Source organism: Ischnura elegans, chromosome 5 (assembly GCF_921293095.1).
Source record: "Ischnura elegans chromosome 5, ioIscEleg1.1, whole genome shotgun sequence".
Taxonomy (NCBI): Eukaryota; Metazoa; Arthropoda; class Insecta; order Odonata; family Coenagrionidae; genus Ischnura; species Ischnura elegans.
The window spans coordinates 25,220,877-25,241,562 of NC_060250.1; the positions used below are offsets into that span (position 1 = coordinate 25,220,877).

General features: G+C 39.6%; 1 protein-coding gene across 3 annotated transcripts in view; it reads left to right on the top strand.

The window, feature by feature from the left end:
* The window catches only part of LOC124158599, a 176,338-nt gene that overhangs the window by 135,480 nt on the left and 20,172 nt on the right, over positions 1–20,686 (top strand). For 2 of the 3 annotated variants that reach the window (XM_046533758.1, XM_046533759.1), the window contains exons 3-5: positions 10,269–10,536; positions 15,043–15,175; positions 19,784–19,801. In XM_046533758.1, coding sequence (XP_046389714.1) covers positions 10,428–10,536; positions 15,043–15,175; positions 19,784–19,801 — 260 coding nt within the window. In that variant the 5' untranslated portion in view covers positions 10,269–10,427. The remainder of the gene's footprint in view (positions 1–10,268; positions 10,537–15,042; positions 15,176–19,783; positions 19,802–20,686) is intronic. The other variant, XM_046533760.1, reaches the window with a different exon arrangement.

A 20,686-nucleotide genomic window follows, 5' to 3' on the forward strand; every position in this document is an offset into this window, starting at 1 on the left:
TACATGGAGATCTCTTATGCTAGCCCGGTTGAATGGTGTCGCACGAGGTACATTGTCCGACAAAGAATTAAGGAGGTTCCTCCCGACTCACTAAACTTAATTATGCGGTAAGAGTAAAAAATGTGGTCCTCTCTACCTAAATACGAAAAGAAAAGAGTTGAAACTGTGGTAATTCTTGCTTCGCTCTCAGGGATAAAGGGGAAAATTCCTATAATTTCTTCAAAATCTCTATGTTGAGATGCAATACAATCACGCTAGACAATGCGGAAAAGATATTTGTCGAGCTTTGTGAAGATATTTTTTTTTCGTGAACTACAACTTTATTTAAATTCTTACAGATTTTTTAATAATCTTCTGCTGGGACCCAATAACCGCTAGGTAGTATCAAAATGACATGCTGTCACGGTTAAATGAAGAGGAGAAACATAAGTCATCAAACAGAATTCTACAACTAAAATCTCTATACTTGCTAATTTAGAATCTATGTCCGAACATAAAAAGATGCATCCGCAAAACATGTGCTAAAACTGTAAAGCATTTACTCTTAAGGACGTCTTGACAATTGCTGTCTTAATTATTTGCAGATCAATTTTCCCACAATCATTTGTAGCTTATGAAATATAAAAAATAATTTAAAAAATGAAGAAATTATCAGCCACTCAAACCGATTTTTAGCGCTAATGGGAATTTCCGAGAAAACGATGCAATCTTTAAGCTCGACGAATTTATTTTCCGTTGAGTCTATCGTTTTGTTGTTGCGCTTCAAAATGGGGATTTTTGAGGAAAAAAGGATTCTTTGACTTTTTTGTTTTAAAATGATGTTAGAATCGGCTGGGTTTCAATTTTTTTATTTCACGTGTAGGTAGAGAAGGACCATAGTCAAAATGAGGCGATAAGAGAAGTTTTTGATTTCAAGAAGGATTTGGTGGAAACTCATTTATAACTTGGTGACTATGGTGGCTTGGGCACGCCGAAGGGACAAGGGACGGAAAAGAACCTTAACCTTCTTTATGATAACATTGTAAAACAAGGACAAGAAACCCACGAAACAATGGTGGTATAAAGTGAATAAAATGGCATGATTAACTGATTATCACATGGAAATGCAGTATTTGACAGTGATCGGAAGAGAATAATGATAGGGCATTGAAGGTACACATACTCTGGAAAGGAATGCAAAATCCGAGGTGATGCTTTGCATGGTTCGGTCAGGGAAAAATTTTTTCATAGGAAAACTCCAAAATGATAACCTAATTCAAATAGTGGATGCCTTAAACGATCTTTGTTCAAGCGCATATTTTAGAAAAGATGGTGATTAATGACTAATATAGATTCACAATATTCTCGTTCACAGTTCAGGAAGAGAGACGGATAAATGTGAATGGATAAGAAGAGGGAGAAAAACTAAGCCTTGGAATGGTATTGTAAAATAACTATCTATAGGATGTATTTGCACACATCGGTGAGCCTCTTTCTTTCTACGAGCGTGAAGCGCCCGCTCCCAGCGGACTTCCCCCGCTCTTTTCAATGTATGTCCACAGAGGGATAGGTGCGTTTCTAATTTTAAAATGTAGAAAAAAAGGCAGGGTCTTGTGTACAAATTTTATTGGAATGTTCATGTACAAATTGAGGTCGGAGGACCTCTTTAAACACAGCATTGGAAGTAATTACACTATCCTTTGTTAAACGCACATGATGACTCATACTTACGTATCAACAGGAGACTTGAACGTAGAATCAGCCGCATTTTGATAAACGTTACTTAAAGAATGCAAGATATTGTTGCAAATAAACAAATGTATCAGTTTGTCCGCCGTTAGCGTCAGGAATATTTACCGGTTTTTCTTTTTTTTTGTTTTTTTTTGTTTTTTTTTAATTATTTTAAAAACCAATTTTAGGAAACAATAGCAATATTAAGGAAGTAAGATATGCCGTCGCATGTTCTCTGATAAATTCTGTGCATTTTGGTACCTCATTTGTAGAGTTTGGTTGCGTATAAGTTGAGAAAAAGGTATCTATACAGTAGAAATAATATAGAAGATGGATCATCCAAGTTACCTCCTCTGCAGTCATTAAGAGCAAAAATTCACTAATGCAAATAAAGCTTTAGTCAAACTTACACTAGCAATTTCCGGAGTTAAAACTTCGGAAACCATCAAGTCCTCGAATAACAAAAGAAAAATTCATGCAAAGCAGATTATGAAGTTAACATTGAAGAAAATTCTGACTTCTAATCACAATCAATGAATGTAATTTATTTCGAGTTAATATCAAATTAATTACATGCAAGGGATCCAATTTTAAACTATTAGGTAAAAAATATAAAATACAAGAAAACATGCAATTTATATTATCTTTGAATGAGAATTTTTTAATCATTTTTATGGAATTACGCATAAAATATTTTATGCTCCAAGCCTGAACATTGTGAAAAAATGAGTTCCTTCCTTCAACCAATACCTTTTGAATTGAATTATATTTTCAATCAGAACTGAGATGACACTTAAGTGTTACGATGAGATAAATTTGTATGATTGAGAGAGGATAGACAGCTACCCTGATTCTTACTCAATGCCATGCGACAACATTCAGGGAAAAGAATTCGTAGATACCAGCGATCTTTGTCGAAATCCATAGTCAAAACATTCTTACAACTTAAGTTAAAATTTTTATATATTATTCAAGTGAATTAAGATCAGGAACCAGGACGTAACCAATGTGGCCCAAGTTAAGTACTTAAATATACCAAAACTGGCTCATAAAAGTAAAATTACTGCAAATGACACTCGGGAAAAACTTTCCATACACGTTCGAACTCTATACTAATAGCAAATATATTACCGTATTTCTCCGAATATAGTTCCCCTCTGAATATAGTGTTTACTTTTACCACAGACATTTTTGGAAAAAAGGGGGGACTATATTCAGACATATACGGTATTTATTTTAATTTTATTTATTCACATACAACCGAAAATAGCACATATTGGCCTTTTGCATCGGGTTTTTTCAACAAGTTAACGATTACACGTGCAAAAACAACCATGCCCTTGATAGGAGCAACCAACCTAGGCGGGATTCAAGCCCACGACCTCTTATTTCGCCGTTGAGGACTTTACCCCGCCGCCAAGGAGGCCGGCAATTTTATTAAATTTAGCACAGAGAATCCCAGAGCATAGATGGAGATACCAGTGACTAACCGAAACATAAAAATTACATCGAAGGGTAGAAGAAAATGAAGTTTCAGTCCGCACAACTGGCAAGAGTGTCAGATTCATAGCTATCACTTACGGGCTATGGTTACCTGAGAGGAGCAGGCTAGACTGAGAAGGGAAATTGAGTGATAAGAAAACTATAGTTTTCAAAGTTTAAAGAGGGTCCTCCACAACTGCAGGGTTCATAACATATATATAATTCCAATATTTCGTGCACAATGTGAAAAACTACCACGTTATAAATATTGACGCTGAGGGGAAAACTAGGGTACACACACACGTGGTCAAACAAATTTTTTTAATATTCTCTATCATCCGACGGGGGGACTTATAATTTCATTCACTTATTTTCAGTTCATAAACAGCAGAAAGTTCGTGGTGAGTTAAAAAACAGTATCGCCCCATGTCTAGATATTATTTTGATGATTGATATTAATTGATCACCCATGTCTTTTTCTGTAAAGTAGCTTTTAGTTCAAACGGCATTTTAGTTATGAGTGCAATAAAATATTTTCATCGCATAGACAAGGCTCAAAATTAAAGCCTAAAAAATAGTTGACTGCATGAATCGATTGTCTAAAAAAATATACCGCTATTTATGTCCAATCTATTTCTTTACCACAAGGTGACAGCACTACTGGAAAATGTGATTAGAAACTTCCACAAAAAAAATCAACGACTCTGATTTTCGATGAAATTTCAATTCACCAAAAGGGTAGCTTCCACGGAACAAATCAAGGACAACCTAAGCTGATAGCGCGGAGGGCTCAATTAGCCCTCAGTGACACCTGACACTTCGTGACCTTCGACTGGGTCCCTTCCCAGCCCAACCCCCAAACGTCGCCAATCCCAACCCAACCTTGAGAGAGAGAGAGACCAACCTCTACGAAGGTTAATCCAGAATTCACCGCTCCGAAAACTCCGAAACGGACTTATCTGGGTCACCCTCCGTACTGGAGAAACACACCCTCCTCATCTCCCTCCCTCCTCTCTTTGAGATACCCTCCGGCGTCGGTGCAATATCCCGAGGCACAAAAAGACGAAGATTTCGCCCCAGCCTCCCAAAGACCTCCCATCAGCAGAGAGCGGCGTGGTTAGTTATGCCGTCCACATGCAGAGGGCGAACACAGTCTCTCTCCCCAAGAGGAGCGGGGCGCCACATCCGCGGCGATATGCATATTGCGAGACGCAAGGTCGGCGCAAGTTTGAGAGCGGAGGTGGGCGGGGTTGGGGCCAAGGGGAGGGGATGTAGAGGGCTGAGGGGCAGGGGGCCGGAGTCCACAAAAGTGATGGGAGTAGGTAGTCGGTCGTTTCGGTGATGTCGAATACCGTTCACCATTCACGTGAGTGGGTCAATTGAGAATGGCCGACCGTCGATCACTATGTCAATCACAACCGATTTCGTTCACGACCGATGTTCGTTACTTCCTCCGTCGGTCACCAGTCTTGGTAAAAGTACCGAGAAGCAGTGACTGGGTTCAATTGCAGTTACTTCGAAAAAAAAAGAAATCAATTACGAGACCAAATCACCTACTGTTTTTAAAAATTTGTCAGTAAAATTTACAATTACAATTTCATCTTGTAAGATTGTCCACTCTACAGAAAACCTCGCAACTGTCGAATAGTTTCGTAAAAATGTGGAATACTTGAGCCATATAAATTGTTAAAGTTTTAATTTCATTTACTTTACGTGCAATTGTAATTGGAGCAACAACACAAGGTGTGTAATATTTCGTACCATCACAAGTGCGCAACAACATAAGGATGGCTGTGCGTAAACATGCAAATTAAGATATTCAGGAATTTGAAATTATCCGTTGGCCTAGATAAATCAGTGAAACAATCGTCGATTACGAGCAAGTAACGATTCCTCTTTCACCGAAATGAGTAAATTACATTTCGTAAAAATTAATCGTTACAAGTGCAAATTACTGCAAAAGGAATCGTCACAAGTAATACGATTAGTTTTATTCGATTGCTTACCAACACTGTCAGTCACCACCATCGTAATTTTTTAAGTTCTTTAATTTTTCTATTTAAATAATATGGCAACAATTATTAAGTCTTAAATTACTAAACAATAATATTAATAAAACTTCATAATTGCAAACATTGGTGTTTATTTCAACTAGCGCTTCTGAAAAAAATATCTCACTGATTATTATACTTTTGTAGTGGGAGAAGTGGGAGGGAGGGGGGGGCCTGACAAAACTCCTAGCTCCGGTTCTGACTAAAGGCCTCCCCTTCCCCGTCTACATTATTTGCCGAAAAAGATAACATCGAAATCACCACTCCCTCAATTCCAGCCTCGACTTATAAGCAAAACTTCTAATACATTTTCGTAATCAAATCTTTGAGCGCATCAACAAACAAGATCGATACCAAAACAATCAAAATGGATCTGGTGTATAATTGGATTAATAATTACGATCGCGTTCAATTTCCCTCAAAATGAATTATGTGCCCAAGTCCATTGTTTATTTTGAATTTAGCCGGGGGATCGAAAGGCCGCTGGAAATGACGTGAAATCTGTGAGATTTATTGAATGAGACCTGAGAAAAACATTACATTCGCCCGCGGCACCGTTCGGTAGCGAAGAAGTCACAGAATCCGATAATTAGGATAAGGCCGATTCGAATGCGACAAAAATCGAGTTTTCCTCTATGCTTCGGATTTAATTCGGTCAAACCTAGTTTGTAACATTCCTATCAGGCCCTGTTGGTGGGTGTCGTTCATTCCTCAGCCTGAACAACCCCATTAAGTTACATCGCTAAAGAAACACGTTGCGTTATGTATATACTTGATGTCTTACGTAAATTTGAAGCGAGAGGTGGCTAAAATTTTGTTTTACCGTACACGAGGAAGGGTGAAAAATGATATATTACGTGCAGCACGTAACATAGAAAGTCTCATCAACTCCCTTCCAATTACGTAGCGTCGTCTAGGGTCCAGCTCAAAGACTATGATGGTGTAATTACATTTTAGTATTGTACATGTACTACATAGTTGCGTTTTAAAATGCTACTATGATAAATGGGTTAAAAATTTTGTGGCTTTGCCATCTCTACGACTCGTGAAGTACTGAAGACTGGTCAAAAAAGAGAAAAACAAGATTGGGTCTTTCTGCAAACCCCATCAGAAGGAATTTTAAAATTAACGAAGGCAACAAACACCGCCCGCTCGTGCCGGAGAGCAATGACCGAAAAAAGAAGTCTATCGGAAAGTTACAACAATTAAGAACGAGATGTGATTGAGGAAATGAAAAAAAAAATACCCGCTAAAATTGCGTTTCCGCATCACTGCGGTATGAGATGCCTATTTTTTTATGAAAATGAAAGATGCTTGAACGCTGCATATATAAGCTAAAAAAATGAATTCTTCCATCGTAACCATTCCCTGGAAAAGACATTTTTAACGAGAGAACGCTAGGTATATCATGGTTGTATTCATAATTTGATTGCTACCGAAAGATTTGTACGAGTAAGTAATACTCATGTGAGATAAGATAAGACATTGAAGGTCCAATTTTCTGTATTAGTCCTAATCCTGGCTGATTAGAGCAGGTCTCAAACTCCTACAACCACATCAATTGCATAAAATATTATGTAGGCAAGAGGTAAGCATAAATTAATCTTCCATTTATTTTCAATCGGCGAGGAAAAACATTCCGCGAAAATTTTACGTTTTTATCATAAAATTGGTATGAGAACTCCTTCTTACAGCTGAGTGTTCACAGAAGTTTATTATTGAAAACGCTGCCAATATTCATGCGTTGTTACTGTTTTATTCTGAACATTCAAGGTTTTTCCTCTTCCACTGTTGCCGATGTTATGAAATACGGTCCTATGAAAAGAATATAATAATTCAGAAGAGATTTTTTAATGAATAGAGCGTGCGGTAATGCAGTAGCCCAACCAGAGGCGAATGAGAGAAAGAAAAAATAATTTTGCAACCAGAATAAAAACGGTAGTGATGACATCGATGTAATATGACAAGCATGGTCTCTAAGCCTGGTCATGGTCTACAAGCGTGGTCTCTAACTCTGGAATTGATGATTAAATACTGCTTATGATGGGCGTTCAAAAAATGACATTTTTGAGTACACAAAAGTCCCACTGACAAAATATGCACCGTTAAAATACTGAACACATTTCACGCTTCCAGTTATCTATTCAAAGGAGAGAAAATTGACAAATATTTACAAACCTCAATAAATTATTGTGAGAGTAGAATAACTCAAATATGGTGCAGATTTTTTTCGCATAGATTATTTATGTTGTCACAAAAATGTTAACTTCGTTTGTGGAAAAATATTTGGATTCAAGAACCAAAGGACACGATGAATTCGGACCCAATATTTTCATATCCTGACTACATTTAAAAAAATATCAATATTGAAGGGAGAAGAAAGCAGGTTTCCTTGTTTTTACGGAAAATTTCATTTTCAGTTAACTGATTGGAAAACGAAAATAAATCCCAAAAATTAATTTCCTGATTGAATTCCCCATGGACAGCGCCACCAAAATTTCTTTTACTTGAGTAATAATCGAATAATTTCCTGAAACGCTGAGTTCATCAACTGAAGCTCGTTTTTTAAAAAATCTGACTTACGTGCGAGAGTGTAATTCAAATAGTGCCGTGTAAAGCGGTGCATTGCTGGAACGCATGCGAGAGTTCATTATCACCAGATGTTAAAATTGCCCGTGTTCTAATTTCGTTTATGCATTCGCGCAATCGCACGTCGAATTAAGGAAAATTTTCTGTCATGAGGTGTGCAATTGCATGTCCCTTTTAAAACAGCCTTAAGAAGTGGACAAAATCAGTAACATCAATTCCCCCATGCCATTACGCTTCATGTCGCCAAATTTATGTGATTTACTAAAATCCTGCGGCTACAACAATTACCTCATACCTTTAGCATGTTCCCAGTCGAAGCCAGCGATGTTAGTTGAAACAGCCGATTCCGACAGAAGCACTTGCTGCTATGGCGCACCCTGGAGAGAGAAAGATCAAAGGCATAAGCAAAAAGTTATAACGTTTCTACGGACAAAATACCCGCTCAATGTAATTAGTAATAAGTATGCCCCTCTAATTGGGTGACCACAACAAAATTTTCAAAATCAGAACATTTGGAGGAGAAAAAGCGGGAAATTAAAAAAAAAGGATTGACAGTAAATTTAATTATGTACGTATAACAGTACAAATAATTATATTAATGCATATTTTTATGTTTTTGCAATGGTAAAAATAGTTGGATTCAAGGTTTCCGCGGCGTTCCTCTATATGAGCATCGCTACTTCTGACCTGAAGACGCAGGCAGGATGGCTGGAGAAACTGTCGTCACCTATGGATAACACAACGCGGAGGAACGCCCGAAAGCTGTGACACAAATGGTAAAAATAGCTTTGTGCGTGGCTGTGCTAGTACGAACCTGTCCTAAAATACAATAAAGTACCCCGTAATTTTGAAGCATTGTCGTCAATGTCAATAATTCCAGAAGATCTTATGTAAGCAACTAACTAAATAACATTTATACTCCTACGATAAGTATGGCATAGTATTTTGGAGGAAGCGACCGACAAGCGCCACGACGGAAGAAAAGCCCAGTATCGGCATCGCTCATCACTGAACGATATGCGACAAAGACACAGCAGAACAACATCCCATCCGACCGAAAAGTGCTGCTCTTGAAATGACCTCCACAAGCAGAGATTAAACAACCCCTGAAAATCATTCGAAAACAAAGGGATTTGTACCCGGGCCTTGACGGAAAGAAATCGTCATCCTAGCCACCAAATCAACCCATCCGGTATAATATGTACGGCTAGTTTAAAAATAACTGTCGATCATCATCTCGCATTCTTCTCTGCACACCCTCATTTTTTACTTGGTGGATCCATTATACAGACCTTACCAAGGGTCGTGTGTCATTTTTTAACCAGTAATTTTAGTAACTTTGCATCGAGCAATATTCATGAAAATTGGCACACTTATGGGGAAAGGTCCTAAGTTTTGTTAAGTGTATGCAAAATTTTACAATTTTGACCTTTTGACCTCACAATGTGGGTCCAAACCAAAAATTTGAATTTGCCTTATGTTTAAAAAAATGTTTACGCCAATGTTTAAAAAAACGAGATAGAAAAAAGTCTGAATTTCATTGACCAAGATGTCAATTCTTAGGTTTTCGGACAAGAGAAACCCGAAAATAACACTTTTATTTACTAAAATTAAAATAATACGGGTATTTGGACAATACCAATGACTTGGGCACCCTACAAAACCCATGGATCGACACCTTTGTTGGTATGCTATTCTTTTTGCCACCCTTATGACCTTGACGGTGACCTTACTGGGTCAACGGTTGAATTTTCGTAAATAAAAGTGTTATTTTCGGGTTTTTCGTGTCCGAAAACCTAAGAATTGACATCTTGGTCAATGAAATTCAGACTTTTTTCATTCTCGATTGTTGTAACATTGAAACCCCATAAGGCAAATTCAAATATTTTGTTTGGACCCACATTGTGAGGTCAAAAGGACAAAATTGTAATATTTTGCTTACACTCAACAAAACTTAGGACCTTTCCCAATAAGTGTGCCAATTTTCATGAATATTGCTCGATGCAAAGTTACTAAAATTACAGGTCAAAAATGACACACGACCCTTGGGACAATGGATTGAGGAATCAAGGGGAGCACTCCAAGGATACAACAAACCGGGGCCGGGAACCAAGCCCGTGGCTTATACGCCCGATCACCCGGGGAGGGGGAGGAGAGGAAGGAAAAAGGAAAGAGGCGCCGCCGCGATAGGAGCCCGACGACGCCTCTGGGAGAGGAAAGGTACGGAAGGAACGGGAGAGGGAAAAACACCTCAACGCTATAGAAGCGAAGAGGGCCCTACTTAAAAGCCAAACCAGGCAAAGCCGTTAATGTTCTAACGATCTTGGAGGATTATTCTATGAGGAAGAATAATCCAACGATCAGATCGTTAGATACGACCCTTGGGATAGTCTGTATATTTGATAATAATTACTCGTTCTTTCATTGTCTTTGCAGCATGGGGTCGGCAGCGGGGCGGCCTGAGACACGACGACGCCATTGGGGCGCGGCACGGCGGCGGTGCGGGAGGCAGGAGTGGTGCTGTGTTGGTGCGGGCTGCTGCTATCTCTCGCGAGGGCCCCGAGGGAAGGAGGCGAGGCGGAGGCCCCTGGCGGCATGAGCGGAGGCGGCGGTGGGCCGGCCGGGCCTCGCCGCCCCCTGCTGGCCCTGCTACTCGCCACCGCCACGCTCCTCATGACGCTGACGAGAGGCGCGGGATCGGCCGGTGAGCACACCCCTCACACATGTCCCTACTGTAGGTGCCGCGGCACCCACGCGCGTAAGGGTGCAAAAGTATTAATAAAATTAATAGTTACGTGCAATTTTCCACTAATAATTTAATCCAGCGACCGGTCTGAGCGCGCGTCGTTGTCCTGTGTGCTTGACCATGAGCGAGCGCATTTCTGGACAGGACGAGTGCTGCATGCCTGGTGTGGAATCATCCTGTGCCACACAAACTGGCGGTGGCTTACACGGTACCTCGTAAATATAGATGTTTCGATAAATTTTTATACTATCTTCAGGAGACTTCAACGCAATACATTGCGCTCAAATACTCTGGAGGAGAACCAAGTAGGGGAATTAGCTCAATATAAATATCTTCCCTTTTTTACTTCTTATCCAGGGTATTTAAACAAAATATTTCGCGTTGACATCAGTGGCGTAGCCAGGAATTTCATGCGGGGGGGGTCCAAAACCAGAAGGGGGAATTTTTTAAAAATAGGGTACTAAGTAATGGATTTTAGGCTAATTTTTACACTTTTCAGAATCGAAAAAACTTCATTTGTTAAAAAAATACTTTGTAAATTCATGATTTTTCAATAATTTGTTTTCCTTTATTAAGGAAAATAATTGTGCTTTTATATTTCGGGGGGAGGGGAGGGTCCGGACCCCTGGCTACGCCACCGGTTGACAGCACCTAAAGATAAGACAAAATACCTTGAGACCGGTCGCGAGATATTTGTGGAAAATTGCCAGTAGCTTTTACTTAATTAATATATTAAAATTCCACGAGAATAAGTCTATGAATGCTGTATGTACGCAAAAGTAACCTTGAAAACTCGACCAATCTAGAATAAAATTAATACTAAAAATCCAAGATAAGAAATAGGCAAAAGTTAACTTCTAAATCGTTGATATTAAACTCTCACACTCTCGATGACTGATGATCTACAAAAAGAAATGGCTTTAATTCTAAACGCCTGAGACCCAAAACTTTACAGGGGGTGCTACGCACTCTTGAATCCCTAAGTCCCGTTTTTTCAAACTGCCGAGCAGAGTGCAGTTTCCCTTTAGAATGATATCTCGCCTTCCCATCGTGCCTTCCTCGAAGCCATGTTTTCTGAGCTTACCGATGTTCGATAGTAGTAGTAAAATCAACCGCGAAATTCCAACGCAGTACTTTTCCCCTTTTCTCAGGTATCTATAGCCTCGAGCAGATCAAATTATTAAGTATATATAGCCTCTCAGCCATTTCGAGGTAACATTGGAGAGCGTCACTTATTATTTCCTCTAACTTACTCTAGAGGGTTGATATCTCGAGATACGTCGCGAAGAGTTCAGCCTCGTTTTTTTAATTTCTTCATTCTTATACCACTGAAAACAGCATCATTGGCCTTTACATCGTTTTTTTTTACTTAATAATTATACGTACACGATCATCCATTCTCGGTATAGGGGCAACCTACTCACGCGGGACTCGAACCCGCGACCTCCTGTGTAGGAGGCAAGGGCTTCACACCACCGCCACCAAGGCCGGCTTTTCCCCTGTCTAATCCCCCTTCGAGCCTCTTCGCTCCCTATCATTTTTAACCAGTCCCTCGCGGAGCAGTTCACCTATTGAGAGACGATTCGCATCCTGGCCATTGCACCTAACTCGCTTGTTACGAATTTAATTGCAACGGACATCGTGGCTAATAGACTACCCTAATTTTCGTATGGACGAAATTCGGATGATGCCGGAAAGCAGTCTCACACGATTCAAAGCATAATTAATTTATTGCTTCCTAAGCAGTTTTTTCAAGGATATGGGAGAAGGTAATAGCGGACTGAAGGGTAGTAATACGTAAGTATATAGAGGAATTTGTTGAAGATAAGGGCATTCGAGATCCTCATGCGTTCAAATAAATCACGTGTATGCCATCTCCCAAAAAAGATACCTTTCATCATCATGGTCAGTCGCTCGTCGACCGAGGAAGCAGAAAGAGAGCAAACTTTAGATAGTGATACGGACTTGGGCTCCCTGTATAAATTCCATGATTCGCGTGGGTGGGGATATTTGTTTAAGCGTGTTGAAACGATAACTGTCCAAGAAGGAGGGATTACGATAATAACTTGGATATTATCCCTGCCTTACCGTGTATACATCTCTGCGCAGCCCCCGAAAGTGATTCGTGTGAGAGGAGGGGGTGTTTGTTTCAACGTTTTGTAACCTGAGTTGTCCGCGAGGGAGTATAATGCGGGACAGCATCTTTGTCGACAAACAACAACACTTCATTTCATAATATTTTGCTGAAACGGAAATTCCGTGGAAGAGGTAAGGAACATCTCCGAGATAAAACTAAAAAGAAAAGTGGGAGATGGAACCAAGAGAAAGAGAGAGAAAGAGAGGGTTTGGGAACAGCTACTATCATTGAGGTAAAAATAGAGGTAATACTCGCACTGACACACCCCCAAACATGCACAAATACTAACCACGTATCTAGCGTTCAACTTTTATCTGTAGATTCTCCAAATGGCAACAGTGATCAAGTGAGAAACAATAAAAGCGTTATTACCTATGGTTTTTATAGCTGATATTACACTGTTTTAAGCAGGGGATAAAAGATTATTTTTAAATAAATAATTTTCCTATTTAATCACCTATCGCTGCTTCCAGTGACTCTACGTAATGCGAACAACTAATCAAATAAATTCAAATGAACATCGGCTTAACTCTGCTCGATTCCAGCGATTAAAACCCACAAGCTCTCTCAGCGCTATGACGCTATGACTTCATGATAGTTCCCACACGAATAGTAGATGACGCTAACGGACAAGACAGGACAAGATAGACCGCGAAATTTATTTCGGCGAAGGATAAATTAGTGTCATTGGTAAGCATATGAGCGCCCAACGCAAGAATGAATGGCCAAAAAAGGTTTGATAATGACTAAGTACGTGAGTAGGATTGCTAAAAACACTAGATTTCGAGTAAATAAAATATGGAATCAAAAAGGAAATACTAACTTCAAGATGCAGCAGCACATGTTATCATTTCATTTAAGGGCATTTAATAATATTCACGCATGATTATGCAGTTGGATTAAAACTAACTGGAATTGCGACCGGAAATTCAAAATGAAGCAGTGTATTGAATCACATTTTTTATTGAATTCGACTTTTAATTCATCTCGAACTCTCAACCTTTGCAGATATATGAACTACTACATAATGTGAAAATATCGAACCACAATAATTTTTAACCGTCGATTTCATTTCTTTCCTCATTAAATATTCGGAAAAGGATGAGGGTTCGAGCGTGAAAAAAGCGCGTTTTATTTTTCATCCCATACGTGGAGAAATATTTTTAAATTCCTGACATACATCAATTAAGAGGGCTACCATGGATTATTATTATTATTACAGTATTCTACCGATTAAGGTAGGTTTCCATGGAGTACTCGAGAAGTGATCAGGGAGCCTCCCTTTCCTTCCAGCACTACCTTCTTTAATTCACTGTAAGGCCTAATCTCTTTCAATCTATCCAAAAATCCTATTATTTTCCTTCCCCTCCCTCGTTTCCCCAACATTCTACCCCCCAACACCATTTTCAACATCCCCTCACCGCTAAGCACTAACTCCATCCATACCTTCTGTCTCCTGCATATCTCATCTAAAAGCTGCCTCTCCTCGCCAACCATATTCAGGAATTCGTCGTTCCTTTTCCTTTCCGTCCATTTCACCCTCTCCATTCTTCTCCATACCCACATCTCAAATGCCTCCAATCTTCTCTCGTCTTCTTTCCTCAGTGTCCACGTTTCCGCACCGTAGAGAGCTACACTCCAAATCAAACTCTTCACTAACCTTTTATTTAAACTCTTACACAACAATCCTCTCAGAAGCTCCTTCCTGTTCATGAGCGCCTCCTTCGCTAATGTTATTCTCTTCCTGATGTCCTTACTACTGTATCCGTTTTCCTCTAACGTACTGCCTAAATAGTTGAATTGCTCAACCTGCTCAAGTTTTTCACCACCCACCTTTATCTTGAGTCTCACATTCCTCGCTCGTGATGCTTTACAAAACCGCGTAACCTTAGTTTTCTTGTGATTCTACCATGGATGATTATGAAAAATTTAAGAAATGAAATGAAAAATGCGCACCTTAAATTTTTGTTCTCTCTCCTTTGATTTTTGGGATATAGCTTCTCAACTCTGATAAATTTTTCTCGTGTACTTTGCTCACACAATTGCCCGTATTTATAGCTCAAAAAGACAAAAAATTGTTTATGATAACTCCGTTCAAAGAGACTTACACGAGATCCCATGCAATTTGCCATTTAAAAATTTGGTAAATTTTTGTGGTAACACCAAATGGGATTGGCAAAAAAAATCACAAGATTTTATTTCTATGCATACCCATTTCTATAATAATATTCTATTAGAGTATCTCAATTTGAATTTGACGACTCAGCTTTATGATATTAACTTAATTCTCATTACCTCCATACTCACTAATTTTCCTCGCGAAGCAGGGTCCATCGTCCCAGGTAGCCCAGAGAACGTGACTGTGGTGTTCCTCAATGCCACATCCGTCAAGGTCACATGGGACACAACCCTCGGACATGCTGAGAAGTATGACGTCGTCTACAAGCCAACGGACGCTAGGTAAGTGTCGTCTTGAAAACCATGATCACTTGATATCGTGATGCGCATGCGAAGTTTAAAATATCAATATTTGATTGCGTATAATATCCCTGTCTTTGTGTTCATTGAGAAGGCACGATGATATAATCAATAATTAACCTTCCGATAAAGATGGGTATAATAAATATTTAAAATAAATTTTAAATAATGAGGTCATAATCCAGAGTACCAACACGTACCACTTAGCCACGTACACATCAGTGAGAATCTACTTTTTTCTCACTCGCTGCTAATACTCATGTTACTTTTCAATTGGTGGAGCATGTGGCATCCCAATAAAATTCTTGGAGTCGATTCCTTCAGACACTATGATTGCTGAAAGCCCAAATAAATACATCTTCCATCGGGCTATAAATCAGACGCCATCGAAAACAATGAATTCGCATCATTGCTACGGGAAAATATTCCCCATATCAGGTAATGGAACCACGGATCTTTGGCATACCGGGCAACTGGGCCCCGGAATCCGGTCCAGGGAATTTTTTCCCAAGGCAATTCGTGTGAATTTCAACGCCGTTCCAGCGGCAAGACTGAAACATTCGGAAATCAACGAAACCAAACAGATTTTTGCAAAACAGGAACATCGAGTACGTGCCTGGAGTTTTCGTTTTCTTGGGCTAACTAGCTAAGATAGTCGCTGCATCTACACTTATATCCGTAGTATATGAAGCAGTAAGTAAAAATAAGTGCGGCAAGTCAGGAATGATATTTGCCGAAAAATTCTATTTTACACATATGCTAAAGGGTACTTCGCTTTCCCTTCAAATAATTGCACTCATGCAGCTTAAATTTGCTTACAAAAACGCATAATAAATACTCAGGAAGTCGCACCTATAAAATGTTAGAGATGATATGATTAAATTAAAAAATATAATATTCAAGAAAGTTCCATGAATTTTCCATTTTCATGTACAGTCACTTTCCAAAATCCGTCCCCACGGCCAGCGCAAGCAACTGCGTTTTCCGCTGAGCTCGAAATTAGGGTATTACTCATGCCTTCTTTGCCTTGAAAGGGCTAGTTTGACTTACTCTCACCGTCCGCGTAAGTCCTACCGAGTCATACTTCACTATTCCTAAATTCTTCGCGACTTCCCCGACTCCCAGTGTCAGAACACAAGGTGAAGCATAAGTTCTCAGTCACGCGATTCTCACCCAGATAGTATTCTGAGATAATAATCTGAGCAGTCTGGCTTCTACTAAAAAATACCGAGACGTATCTGCGTCGCTACGCACATATGAATCGCTGACTGCAGAAAGGCATCATGTCCAAGTTGGAGGATTTTTCTTTATTTTATTTAAATTGTTGCTGGATGCAAGGCTCGACGTTTGCTACAAAAAGGAAACATGTCCGAGCTTTGTTATTAGCATGACATCGCCTTAAATATTGTGTAGTCCTGGAATAGTTCCTTTCTGCGGTAAACAATTGCCTACTGTTTGCGCCTGCCCATAAGTTGCGGTATTCAAAATGTAGGCACCACTTGTTTTTCGAATAAACTTAAACTTGAGGAGTAACTGCTATTTCACTTGTATATATTGAAAAATGACTGAAAATCCTTCGCCGCCGACACACGACCATGAATGGTAGCCGTGATGCAAACGACAATTTAACATTGGCGTATATATTTACGTATTTTTCACAAGACGTGTGGATAAAAAAATATTGGAGTTGTACGATCAAAATGCTCCGACAATTTTATTTGTACTACATGTACTGCATAAGTTTACTAAACGACACAGACGTTCCTCTCTCTTCCTCACCCAATGAGTTACTCGCCGGAATGATCCTCAAATTCTTCTCCACTTCCTTCAATGGTGGAATTGTTTGGTTGTGGGGCCTTCCAACCTCTAAAATCGTGCTTGGGGCTGTTGTAGTCAAGTTGCACCGTGAGCACAACCCGATCAAGTCAAATCGATCCCCAGTGGACAAGGAACGCGTGAGCAATACGCGAAGGTAGACTTCGGAGAATAACGGAGACGGCTGCGCCGGGTATGTGGACCGACTTTTTAAAGTGACCGTACATTCTATTGAGTTTTTTATGACGCATTTACGGTAAAAACTTCTTTTTAACGATTTCTTTTTGATAGAGTGTAATTTTTTCCATATTTAGAGAAGAGACGTTACTGACAGCGGTTGGGGTATCTCAACCCATCAGTTGTAGTATACTTATAGGTTAATATTTTTTGGGTTTTCCGCTGCACGGTGGATGAGGGATTGACTCAATGATATTTTTCTCCCCTAAATGTGTAAAGTAGGACATAACTGGATGGTATATGTTTGGAATAAAAAATAAACCTGAAAATAAAGTGATTTTTTTCATTCACCGGCTTTCGTGCCACCATCGCGATGATATGAGGCGTTTGTGTTGGTACTGAATAAGTTATAACATAAAAACTGATGGTCAAAATGAAACCCGACCTCTTGACGCTTCTAAAATAAGAACGCATGCCTAATATATATCATTGTGTGGATATTTTTGGCGAAGAGAAACCAAAGAGCAACATTTTGGGGATTAAAATGATGCTTTGATCCCCTCTGCCTTCCTCCGCTCAAGCGACATCTTCAGAGATGTATACGATGTCCTCTCACAGCCCGCTTGGCAATTACTTGATGCACTGCACATCCCTTTTCCTTTTCCCCATCGCCAGTCGAAGCAATGGGAAGGCTTGATCACTTTTCTCCAGAGAACTCTGAAAGTTCCGTCAAAGTCCATTCCATTTTCACGTTCAATCCTTAAAACTGGGAACCAATCAAATTGAATCAGTGTCAGATTCTGTTCCTCTGATGAGGACAGTATTATAAGCTAACATGCCGCATTTCCTAAAGAGTGGGTGGTATTGAATCCTACAGTGACAATGGAAATCCAAAAAACATGATATTTTAACACATTCGATGCTGGAGTCTTGATTTCAAGGCAACACTTCCAAATGTTTCTTGGCCAACCATCTCCCTCAGTATTCGCTGCTAGATCTGATGATTTTTTACATTGAGAGTATAAAAAAGTTATAGAAGCATATTATAGTTTCCTTTACATTTTGAGTTCCTCTGAGCCATATGAGGCTCATCAGAAGGTTCTCCGCCTTCACTGTCTAAATATGTCTTCAGCAGTAAGTGTGTAAAGTAATTATAAATTCCATGACGCAAATTTTTACTGATTTCATTTATTAACCGCTCCTATCATCAGAAATATTTTTTCCTTGTCCATTGGATTGCTTTCATATATATTTTCAGCGTTGACTGTGTTAAAGTCCTTTCGGTTTATCAACAGCATAAAAGCAGCTCAACCGGAGAAAAAGAAATGAAAACTTAATTCTGCTGTGATGAAAATTTTCATGAAATACTGATGAGACGCCTTCAAAGCATCGAAGTTCGATAATTCACCATAATCACATGGACAGTGTCCATTAGGCACCGACATTGTCCTTCTAAATTTCGTAGTGGTGACTGTGTCGCCTAAGATGGCTACCCGAGCCTCCACAAATCCAAATAATTTTTTATATTCCTGGCGTTAATTGATCTTACCCTTAGATGAACCCCCAATTTAAATTAATTTTTGTCCATGGGAGAGGAAGGCTTTGCTCCATCCTCGCCTGGATCCACTCCTGTCTGAATTGCGTAAGGTACCACTGTTATAAATGCTGAAATTGAGTATAAGTTGTAGTTACAGCAGCAAAGCCGACATCATTGGCTCAGGTTTCAGTATAACACCGTGGCTAAATGCTCTGACCTGCCGGAAAAAAACCCTGTTCATCGTGGCTTAGGAACTCTCGATCCTCAGTAATTTATTATCTAATAAAAAGACATTTTCAAAACCTAAAACCCCCAAATACCATTTTAAAGTTGACATTTGTCGAGGCTGTGGTTAGGTTCAAGTTACTATCCTACAAATGATTCACAAGTCTCCGTCTCACGAATGGAATACTACTATGCACTGCATATTAATTTAAATAGGCTGTCAATTTGTTTCACTTTCCGAAGAGAAGAACTATTCAAAAGTCAATTACAAAAGGACTTAGAATCTTCGACACTGGGTCCACGAGAAGCTCAATCAGGCATCAAGAAGAGATTCAAATTTTCGTAGGTACAGCAAATATTTGCGGAAAATAACAATTCTAAATGAAAGTCACATAAAATTCCAGACTGGTTTACCTGGCTGACATAGCGAGCCATTCACGGGGAGTACAATTAAGTGAAGGAGACCTCGAGTTTATTATTTAGATATACTTCCTATATTAGTCGATTCCTAATTATTTTTCCTTTCGAATTATTATTTTCTAATGTGAGGTCGGTGGGAGAAGACAAGGGGCCTTCCATTGCTTCGATATATCCGTCTACTTATGTCATTATTACGTTGAACTACTGTAATGACAAAGATCACTCGTGATTGTGTGGCTTCCGTTAGTTAATTGCTCTTTGTCTCATCTTCTGTCTGTTGATCGCCTGCATCATCTCTCTCTTTCTCTTTGTCTAAAAAGTGCTTCCTCTCTCTCTCTTTCTCTCTCTCTCCCCCCTCCCCCTGCCCCTCCCCTCAACCCTGCCACCCCCTCCTCCCCCCGACTTCCGCTTTCCAGTCTTCCAGGTCACGAATGGTGAGTACTCTATTGTAATCTCCTCAATCTTTGGCCCCCTTCGCCCCACTCTTCTTCCCATACTGCCTGCTATTATCACCTCCCCAGTCGTTTGTGTTGCATGTTTTACGTGACCACCTGGTTCGTTTGCAATGATCCGTTTGCTTATTCAATGTCCATTTCAATTAGACGACCTCTCTTTATTTAATAGTGTTAACATTTCTTTCAGTTACCTCAATGTCTCTGTTACACACTTGTGATGAACAACTTGCATAAACTTTATACGAATGGCATACGACTTTTTAACCCATACCAGTGAATAAGTGGCTGTTTTGTTTTTTCAAACAGTGATTGAAGTTATGTATAATATTCAACACTTAGATATTTCCAACAGATTCAGGCTTCAATTGGTGGAAGTTAGAAATATTTAAATAAATAAAAGATAGTAGAACTTTTCCACAATTTTGTTTTACTGCGTACAACGCGTTTCGGTTCACTGAGCCATCATCTGGTACAAGACTCATATTCTAAGACCGTGTACAAGACACTGCCACTGCAAGAAAATCACCTTTATACCCTTGAAAAAGGTGGGATTGGGGAGGAGTTCACATCTTTTAAGAAGGGGGTGGGAACAGGCGTCCAGAGTGGAGACAGTGGGAAATGATACAACTACAGGATGTGGGGAACCAACGTTGGAAGGAGGAATCTAGTCATAACTGTAAAATAACGACACGTGGGAAGAACCATAGAAAAAAACAGGGGGGTTGTCCCGCAAATCCTCCCCAACCCCCTTTCTCTAGGGTATAAAGGTAATTTTCAAATGTTTTGCAGTGCCTTGTACCAGATGATGGCTCAGTGAGACGAAACGCGTTGTACGCAGTAAAAAAAATTGTGGAAAAGTGCTAC